Source organism: Blennius ocellaris (genome assembly GCF_963422515.1).
Source record: "Blennius ocellaris genome assembly, chromosome: 13".
NCBI classification, from domain to species: domain Eukaryota; kingdom Metazoa; phylum Chordata; class Actinopteri; order Blenniiformes; family Blenniidae; genus Blennius; species Blennius ocellaris.
Window position 1 is genome coordinate 25,197,476 of NC_137662.1, and position 9,933 is coordinate 25,207,408.

The following is a 9,933-nucleotide window of genomic DNA, read 5'->3' on the forward strand; positions in this document are numbered from 1 at the left end:
CCCGATAGTTTCACTTGTGTGTGACGGGGAAACCGTGTCGCGAGCCGGACGGTGGAGCGGCGCCGCGTGTTGAGAGTCAGAGGTCAGGCTGGAGGCGGGGCTTCCGGGCTGGAGGCGGGTCTTGTGGGCTGGAGGCGGGGCTTCCGGGCTGGAGGCGGGTCTTGTGGGATGGAGGCGGGGCTTCCAGGCTGGAGGTTCTACTAGAACGAGGCGGTACAGTAAACCGTCACCAGACTGACCTCCACTGTCGCGGCCCGCTCGAAGCTAATGTGTTCCCTATGCTACGTTATGGACGGTTTCACTGACGACCTCGACATCCGCGGCGCCGTTTGGCTCGTCCACCAGCTGCAGCGGCGGCGTCGGTTCTCCGGGTCCCCGCGGCGGCGGCGGCGGCGTCGGTTCTCCGGCTCCCCGCCGCTGACGTTCCTGTGGTTCTCCTGCAGATCGGCCCCAAGTGGAAGGACGTGGTCTCACGCTGCATCAAAGGCCACTACCAGCCGCTGCTGCTGCTCTACGCCGACCCCCGGGGGACGCCGGTGTCGGCGCAGGACCCGCCGCCGCCCCCCCTCCCCCCCCTCGGCCCGCGCCGCCTCCGCACGGCGTGCTACGACAGCGAGGACTCGGGTAACTACAACACAGCTAGGAGTCGTAGTAGTAGCACAGCAGCGGTACAGGTCAGTACGCCTCCGCCCTGGACCTGCAGACGGGAGGAGCTGTGTTTCACCTCCATCACCCCCCCCTCCGTCACCCCCCCTCCCCCCCCCCCGCAGGCCGGGAGCCGTCCGTCTCCAGCGACACTCGCACCGACTCGTCCACGGAGAGCTGCTGGCCCCCCCTCCCCCACCATGAGTCCTGGTCAGCCACGCCCCCCCGACTCCCCGGGAACCGTCGTCGGCCCCCGCCGCCCCGGCGGCGCCCCGCCCGCCGCCGCCACGGTGCCCCGCCGCCTGGATACTGTAGGTGGGTGTTTCGGCCCGGAGGCTCCGCCTCCCTCGGTGATTGACAGCCCGTCTGGACCAATCGGGGGCTCCGCTCTTCACTCCATCACATCTCTGATTTATTTTCATCCCCGTTCGCTCGTTCTTCTTCTTCTTCTTCTTCTTCTGTTCTCGTCGTCGTTTGATTCGGCGTCGTCGTCGCCAAGGCAACGCGGCGGACCGCGAGCAGAGCCGGTGTCTGACAAAGGGAGGCGGGGCCAGGGACGGGAGGCGGAGCTCGAGCCGCCCGCGGCGATCCAAACCCGACGGCGACGCGCCGTCTGCCGGGTACCACAGCGAGGGTAGGCGGAGCAAGGGCCGGCCGGGGGGCGGGGCCAGGCAGAAGAGCCAATCGGGGCCGAGATCACTGATTTAAACAAAGATCCCCTGAAGTGTTTCCTGTTTTAGACGTAAACAAACGTCCTAAGGATGTTTTTAGGGCCGAGACCGGAGCCCTGAGGACGCCGCCCAGAAAACTACTAGAATCTGATTTTCATTCATAAAAATTCTTTTGTTCATTTCATCTTAATTCTTTATCTTTTAATATTTATCTCCTCATGTCCTGCTCCCCTCGGTTCACCTTCATCTTCTCCTTCTGCGCCTCCACCTCTTTCCTCCCTTCCTCCTGCTCCTCCTCCTCCTCCTCCTCCTCCTCCTCCCATGAGAGACCCTGAAGGAGCAGCAGGCCCCTCGCCACCTCCCCAAACCGCCGTCCTCCTCGTCCACAAGCTGCCTGAGAGACTTCAAGGGGACCATGCAGCACCTCCTCCACAGCCGCCCCCCCCTCTCCTCCTCCTCCTCCTCCTCCTCCTCTCTGCGCCGCCGTCCTCTCCTCCGAGCTCCCTCCGTCAAGCACCACCTCCTCCTCCGCCCCGCGCCTCCCCGCTCCTCCTCGCCGGCCGACTGGGAGGAGGCGTCCAGCAGCAGCAGCAGCGGCGGGTCCCGGTGCAGCTCCTACTCGGGGAGGTGCCGGCCCCCTGGAGGCCCCGGAGGGAGGCGCTCAACATCGACAGCATCTTCACCCAGGAGAGGAGGCGCCAGGCGGGGTACAGCCCCCTGGGGGCGCCGCCGCCCGAGCAGGAGGAGGAGGAGGAGGAGGAGGAGGAGGAGGCGTCGGCCGCCCCCTGCAGGAGGGGAGGAGCAGAGCCTCCTGCTCCTCCTCCTCCTCCTCCTCCTCCTCGGCTCATTCAGAGGATGGAGAGCGGCTATGAGAGCAGTGAGAGGAACAGCAGCCCCGTCAGCCTGGAGGCGGGGACACCGGTGAGTCCCTCGTCGTGGCCCCGCCCCCTGATGATGTCATCGTTACAAACAGAGTGTGTCTGCTCCCAGGGACCGGGCTGTGAAGAAGCCCCCCTCCTCCTCCTCCTCCTCCTCCTCCTCCTCCTCCTCGGGGCCTTGGCGGAGGAGCGGCCCCTCCAGCAGGGGGGCGCCCCCCGCAGGCCGCAGCGAGCTGGACGAGCTGCAGGAGGAGGTGCTGAGGAGAGCCAGGGAGGAGGAGCAGCAGAGGAGGCAGGAGAGGGAGGAGGAGGAGGCGCTGGGCTTCAACCCCAGACCCAGCAAGTACCTGGACCTGGACCAGCTGCAGATCCAGGGTACACACACACACACACACACACACACACGCACAAACACACGCACACACGCGCACACACACCTCTAATGTGTGTGTGTGTGTTTGCACCTGCAGGTAAAAGTGACAGCTTGAGCGCTGCGTGTCGGAGGCGGAGCTTCTTCTCGACCAATCGGTGCGTCTGGAGCAAGTGGGCGAGGTCACTGCAGCGCTGTCCGCCGTCAACGACGCCGTCTGTGAGCTCCACACACACACACACACACACACACACACACACACACACACACACACACACACACACACACACACACACACAGGTTCAGACTTGGATTAGAAAAAAGAAAAACCTCCTGCTTTCAGTTTATTTTTTATTTATTTTTATGTTAGTTCATCATTTCATCCTCCCCTCACCCCCACCCCCCTCCCTCCCCCCCCCCCCCCCCCACCCCCCCCCCTCCTCTGACATGAATCCATCTTTTCCGTTTCCCTCATGTCGTCCATTTTTTCTTTCTGTTCTGTATTTTCTGTTGACGTGCGACGCAGTCAAACTGCGTCCGGTGGTGGCGGGGGGCGGAGCTCGTAGTAGCGGCCGGCTGCAGCGCTGCATGAGGAGGGCCCGCAGCCTGCAGCAGCGGCAGGAGGGGCGACGGCTCCAGGAACAGCCCAGGTAAAGCTGTCAGCCAATGGGACGCCGCGCCGCCGTCCACGCTGTCTGACAGGAAGTAGATCCCGGGCACCAATCAGAGACGTCCTCAGGGACATGAGACGGAGGGACAGTCGGCCAATAGGCTGCTGTCTCTGGTTTCCATGGTGATTCAGAGAGTGAGACAGTGTTTTATAAAGTAATTCTCTCTCTCTCTCTCTCTCTCTCTCTCTCTCTCTCTCTCTCTCTCTCCAGTGAGAAGCCTCTCTCGCTCGGACTACTTCTGACGGACCAATCACCTTCCAGTGAGGACCGGCAGGCCCCGCCTCCCACCACCTGTGTGGTTAAGCCCCTCCCTCCTCCTGCCCCCGCCCCGTGTCCCCCCTCGGGTCCACCCGGGGACGATGACGGGAGCCCCCGCCTTCATGTTGGGAAACCCCTCCCCGCCCGGGGAGTCCTGGCTCCGCCCCCTCCGCCCAAGGAGGCCGCCGGCTCCTCCCACCGGAGCCTTTCAGCACAAGCTCCGCCCCCACGCTCCCGGACCCCCTCGCCTGCCGTCAACAGGTGTCGGGTGACGACGGGGGCGGAGTCTTTTCTAGAGGAAGACGACCAAGCCCCGCCCCCTCCCACCAGGAACTGGTCCCGCCTCCAGCCGGACCAATCAGACGCCGTGGATTCTGCACCGATCGGCTCGGGGTGCCAGTCTCCTCGAGACTCCGCCCCCCCCGCCCGGCCCCCGCCGGGGGACCGCCGGGCCCCGCCCCCGTCGGCAGACCGCGGGGCCCCGCCCCCCGTGGGGTGCTGGGCGGAGAACGTCGGCCGCTACTACGCCTCCCAGAATGCAGCGGGAGGTGGAGAGGAGACGTCGGAGCTGGAGGAGCTGTACCAGGCCAGCCTGCGGGCTCCCAGCATGCACCGGGGCGGCCCGGGGGCGGGGCCTCCGCCCGTCAGCAGCAAGACGGGTAAGAACTGTGGAGAACTGGAAACGTCCAGAACAACAACAACACACTCAGTGTGTGTGTGTGTGTGTGTGTGTGTGTTGCAGGTGTGAGGAGATCGTTCTCTGGTTCTGGACGATCTAAAACTCCGACTGCTGAGTTGGAGAAGTTTGTTTTCCGGAGTTCGTCTCTGCAGGTTGGTTTCCTTTTCTTCTGCTCAAAGTGAGAAAAGACGTAGAACTCAGAGGAACTCAGTAGAACTCAGTAGAACTCAGTAGAACTCAGTAGAACTCAGAGGAACTCAGTAGAACTCAGTAGAACTCAGTAGAACGTTCTCGCCCTGCAGCCTCCCGGTGACGATCAGAGCTACAGCGCCGACAACCTGCGGCGCCTGACGCGCAGCCTGAGCGCCACGCCGGGGCCTCCGGACGACCTCGCTCCCCGGGTGAGTCGTCTCCTCCTTTCAGGTTCATCACGTTGGAGGGAAAATAAAATCTAGATCGCAAAAAAAACAAAACAAATTCTGGGTAAAATTCTTGTAAGGATTCCGTTTTTTAAAGAAAGTATTTATGGTGACTGTCAAAATAAAACCACCAAGTTGGATTGTTATTATGGTGACTGTCAAAATAAAACCACCAAGTTGGATTGTTATTATGGTGACTGTCAAAATAAAACTACCAAGTTGGATTGTTATTACGGTGACTGTCAAAATAAAACCAACAAGTTGGATTATTATTGCAGTGACTGTCAAAATAAAAGTACCAATTTGGATTGTTATTATGGTGACTGTCAAAATAAAACTACCAAGTTGGATTATTATTATGGTGACTGTCAAAATAAAACCACCAAGTTGGATTGTTATTATGGTGACTGTCAAAATAAAACCACCAATTTGGATTGTTATTATGGTGACTGTCAAAATAAAACTACCAAGTTGGATTATTATTACGGTGACTGTCAAAATAAAACCACCAAGTTGGATTGTTATTATGGTGACTGTCAAAATAAAACCAACAAGTTGGATTATTATTGCAGTGACTGTCAAAATAAAAGTACCAAGTTGGATTGTTATTACGGTGACTGTCAGAATAAAACTACCAAGTTGGATTATTATTGCAGTAACTGTCAAAATAAAACGAGCAATTGGAAAACTGCCTCGGCTTTACGTTAGCATAAAACGATGATGTCATAGCCCCGCCTCCTTCTCCGTGACGTCACTGAACAACATGGCCGACTTCCTCATTAGTTTAAATCTTCTTTTTATTTTTTTCAGTTTTTCATGTTTTGATCTTCATCTCCTCTTTTCACCTCCTCCTGAAGGAGCCGCCGGCCTCCAGTCGCACCCTCCCCTCCTCCTCCTCCTCCTCCTCCTCCCTGCTCCTCCGCCACCCCAGCACCTCCTCCATGCACCTCCCCTCCTCCTCCACAGCAGATCACTCCTCCCTCCACCCCCGACACCTCAACCACTCCGCTCCTGCTCCACCTCCTCCACAGCACCTCCCCCACTCGCAGACATCACGACCCTCCTGCTCCTCCTCCTCCTCCACCTCCTGCTCCTCGTGGAGACGCTCAGGTAACTCGCCAGCCCTGCGCCTCCTCTCCGCTCACGCAAGTGTCACATTATTCATGTGTTCAGTTTATTTCAAGTCATTCATTCAGTCAAATTCTGCTGAGTCACAAAATGCTGAGTCACAAAATGCCGAGTCACAAAATGTTTAGTCACAAAACGCCGAGTTGCAAAATGCCGAGTCACAAAATGCTGAGTCACCAGTGGAGGGGAATCGGAGCAGCAGCCTGCCTCCCTCTGCGATTAGCCTCGTAAGATTTTGCTTCAAACGTATTTCTGATTCTCTATTTTTTTTCTGTCCTTGATTCTGGTTCTGGTCCTGGTCCCGGTCCTGGTCCTGGTCCCGGTCCTCCTCCAGGACCTGCACCTGGTCTCCAGCAGCCGGTCTTGGGGTCTGACAGGAGTCACGCTCTGAGTTACGGCACGTTGCCTCGAGCTCCTCGCCTGGCCCCGCCCCCTCCCTCCTCCTACGCCTCCCTCCCCAGACCCAGACCCAGACCCGGACCTGGACCGGGTCCTGCTCCTCCATCGGGTCCTCAGCCGGCGGTCTACGCCAGCCTGACGCTTCCTCGCCGCCGCCAGGCCGTGGCCCCGCCCACCCAGCCGCTGCGCCTCGACGTTCCTCCGGAGGGCGACTGGCGCCAAGACCCCCGGACCCCCCGGGGCCCCCCCTCCTCCTGGGCCCCCTCCTCCTCCTGGGCCCCCCCCTCCTGGGACCCCCGGCTCGCCCGCCTCCACCAGTCCCTGCGGACCGGCTCCCAGAATCCCCCGGGGCGCCGGCCGCTCTGCTCGCTGTGCCAGCGGCTCCCGGCGGCGCCGCCTCGCCCCTTCTGCCCGCCCTGCGGCGCCGCGGTGACCCGCCGTCACCCGGCCAGCTGATTGGATAACCATCAACCCTGGCCACGCCCCCCTGCGGAGGGTCACCCAGGAGCCGACCGACGGAGGATTTCATGGTGGGTTTTTGTTTGATTTGCCGTATAGCAAAACTTGAATTTTGAAGTTTTTAATGCCGAGTCATGCTTCACCGAAACGTCGAAAACTCTTCAAATCAGATGTTTGTTTTTTTTTTCCCATTTACGAAAATAGTTTCTCTGAAGAATCTTAACAATATAGACGAGTCAGTTTTGGAGGGAGGCGTTACCATGGTTACCATGGCGGGGTCAGAGGCGTTGCTGCCATGTTTCTGCTGAGTCATGACTAAGAAGCCCTCATAGGAAATGAACATGACTCAGCAGAAACACAAAGCTCTGCAGGAAGCTCCGCCCCCTCCTGGTTGTAGTTGCTGTAGCTGTTAGCTCGCATTAGCCTGTGTTGTTAGCAGGATGTTTGGCTCCGCCCCCCAGATGTTCTTTCTTTTAAAGTTTTGATGATAGAAATTTCTACATTTTTGTTCCTGCTGGTTTTTCTTCTTTTGTTTCTTCTATTTTTGATGCTTATTTTTCTACGCAGCAGAACGAAAGAGATTAAAGAGTCTAAAACAGGTTCTCCGGGTTCTTCCTCCGTCAACGGCTAACGACTCGTTTACTGAAGTTTCACGTCAAGAACAACGGAAACAAAACGTTTTGTTAATTCGTCTCATATTTTCTGAACATTTGTTGGTTCTACTGTAGATGTTCTGGTTCTACCAGAGAGCTTCTGGTTCTACTGTAGATGTTCTGGTTCTCAGAGTTCCTGGTTTATCTTCAGAGGATCAACAGAATAAATCGAGGACTGAAGTGAAGCTGCTGTTCGTCTTCAACCAAATCAACCCGAGCAGAGCTAATTGCTAATGCTAATTGCTAATGCTAAGACAGCTGCTCTCCATTGATCCAGACGGAACTGAAGTCGAGGTTTAATTTCTTCATGAAGCCAGTTGAAGTAAATCAAAGGTAAACAGGAAGTGACATCAGAGGTTGATTGTTCCAGAAATGAAGATTAAAATAATGATCCTTTCTCTCCGCCCCCTGCTGGCAGTGTGCGGTACTGCCTGCTGGGTGACTCCGCCCCCTGCTGGCAGTGTGTGGTACTGCCTGCTGGGTGACTCCGCCCCCTGCCGGCAGTGTGTGGTACTGCCTGCTGGGTGACTCCGCCCCCTGCCGGCAGTGTGCGGTACTGCCTGCTGGGTGACTCCGCCCCCTGCTGGCAGTGTGTGGTACTGCCTGCTGGGTGACTCCGCCCCCTGCTGGCAGTGTGTGGTACTGCCTGCTGGGTGACTCCGCCCCCTGCCGGCAGTGTGCGGTACTGCGCAAGCAGACTTTCATTTCAAATGGCCAAAGGAAAAAAAAGTTTCAAGCTTTTATTTTGAAAAGACTTCCCTTTTTTTCCTTTATTCCTTGGTTTTCAATCATTTCTTAGACTTCCTCTTGACGTCACAATAAGATATTGTAAGTTCACTTCCTGCCACAGAGCAGTTATTTCAAATTAAAAGCGCCCCATTCTGGAAATTCTGGAATTTGCAATCTTCAAAAAATAATTTGACAAAATAAATATTGTTTGTTTGTCAAATATTAAGAGAATTGGAACACGTTGAGACGGGGAGACCCCCCCCCGGAGGGTCCTGGACCACCAGTCCAGGTCCAGGTCCCAGACCCGGGCCGGGTCCTAGTCGAAGCGGTGCAGGGTGGGCGGGTGTCCCGTCTCCTGCAGGAAGCGCAGCAGGTCGGCCGGCTTCAGCCCCATGGTGGCGCCGTTGGTCATCGGGTGGAAGAACACCATGTGGTGCCCCCCCTCCAGCAGGTCCTGGTCCAGGACCAGGCTCACACTGTGGTCCTGGTCGAACAGCAGAGCCAGGGCGGTGGCACAGCCCTGACCCACCTACACACACACACACACACACACAATGAGTTATATACACACACACACACAATGAGTTACACACACACACACACACACACCTTGAGTTTCTCCAACATGGTCGCCTCGTCGGCGAATCGCAGGTTTCCGCTGCCGACGCCAAGTTTCTTAGCGAGATCATTGAGGTTCACCTACACACACACCAATGAGGGGTCAGGCCACGTCAGTCACACACGTGGGGGCGGGGTCAGGTGTGTGTGTGTGTGTGTGTGTGACGTCACCTGGCGGTCATGGCGAGCCGACAGCAGCCACAGACTCTTCTTCTTCTTGTCCTTCAGAAACAGATTCTTGGTGACCACACCTTGCACGTCCTGCAGGTGAGGCATCATCTCCTCCACCGTGAACACCTGAAACACACACACACACACGCGCACGTGGCGCCCCCTGCAGGTTAGAACTGTCTGACAAGCTGCAGAGCTTCTTCCACCAGACTCTGTTTACAAAACAGTCGTTTTTCAATTCAAAATGATTCCGCGGATAAAAACACGACGACACGTGGATACATTTGCATTTGACTACCTTACATCAGCCCTTACGAGCAATCGGCTCACTTTAATTACGTAAAATTTCTTTGAAAGACAACTTTGAAGCAGGTCCACGTGTCGTTGAGAAGCGGCGCTCTGCTGAAATCAAAGTAAGTGTCAAGTTGAAACGACGAAGGTGCGAAACACGTTGGGGGACAAAGCTAGAGCCGAACACGAGAGAAAATCCTCCCGATTCAGAATCTGTGTTTAGATCAGCGCTGCCGAGTTCCGCTCCTTCACAGTACAGACAGAAACTTTAAATTGGAGGAAAAGTGAACGAGCTTCGGCTCAGCTGTACCGGCGGATGCTCCACGCAGCTCGTCTCGATGTTCAGAGTCTCCAGGAACTTCTGCAGCTCCACCCGGAGCTCCGAGGACATGGTGGGACCGGGACCGGGACCAGGACCAGGACCGGGACCGGGACCGGGACCAGCTGCACGGAGAAGAAGAAGAAGAACCTCTGTCTTCTTCGGGCGGTTTCATGGAGCTGCTCTGCTCAGCTGCGCCCCCCAGTGGCGGTACTGCGTTCACAAGGTTTTTCTTTTAATTCTGTGATTAAAAAAACAACACAACAACAACAACAACAACAACAATCCCACAGGTGACAAAAGTACTCAGATTATAAAAGGTGTTACAACATTTACTTGAATGTACTAAATTACAAGAGTCACTAAACAATCGTGATGGACATTATGTGTGTGTGTGTGTGTGTGTGTGTGTGTGTGTGTGTGGGGGGGGGGTGTGTGTGTGAGAGTGAGAGTGAGAGTGGTCTCCATGACAACACCAGGACGTCTTTATGTCCTTATTGTTTGAAGAGTTTGTTCGGAGCGTCTGATTGGTCCCCTGGTCTCTGAGTGTCACCGTGTAGGACGGTGAAGGACGG

The 9,933-nt window shown here is 56.7% G+C and overlaps 2 protein-coding genes across 2 annotated transcripts in view; one reads left to right on the forward strand and one right to left on the reverse strand.

Moving 5' to 3' along the window:
- Positions 1-7,171, forward strand: part of LOC308138662 (uncharacterized protein) — a 23,259-nt gene extending 16,088 nt beyond the window's left edge. Inside the window, 16 exon segments of the mRNA XM_080507876.1 lie at positions 444-624; positions 771-960; positions 1,145-1,265; positions 1,645-1,793; positions 1,795-1,850; positions 1,853-1,951; positions 1,954-2,279; positions 2,281-2,569; positions 2,665-2,676; positions 2,679-2,783; positions 3,091-3,214; positions 3,446-4,152; positions 4,236-4,324; positions 4,475-4,573; positions 5,449-5,701; positions 6,054-7,171. Of these exon segments, the coding sequence (XP_080364002.1) occupies positions 444-624; positions 771-960; positions 1,145-1,265; positions 1,645-1,793; positions 1,795-1,850; positions 1,853-1,951; positions 1,954-2,279; positions 2,281-2,569; positions 2,665-2,676; positions 2,679-2,783; positions 3,091-3,214; positions 3,446-4,152; positions 4,236-4,324; positions 4,475-4,573; positions 5,449-5,701; positions 6,054-6,574 (3,321 nt within the window). The 3' untranslated portion in view covers positions 6,575-7,171.
- Positions 7,172-7,956: 785 nt separating this feature from the next.
- prorsd1 (prolyl-tRNA synthetase domain containing 1) lies at positions 7,957-9,480 on the reverse strand. The gene is made up of 4 exons (XM_080507108.1): positions 9,350-9,480; positions 8,749-8,874; positions 8,569-8,658; positions 7,957-8,488 (listed from the first exon to the last, which is right to left on the reverse strand). Exons 1-4 carry the CDS (start codon positions 9,428-9,430, stop codon positions 8,276-8,278), a joined length of 510 nt encoding a protein of 169 aa, XP_080363234.1. The 5' UTR covers positions 9,431-9,480; the 3' UTR covers positions 7,957-8,275.
- Between the last annotated feature and the right edge of the window lie 453 nt (positions 9,481-9,933).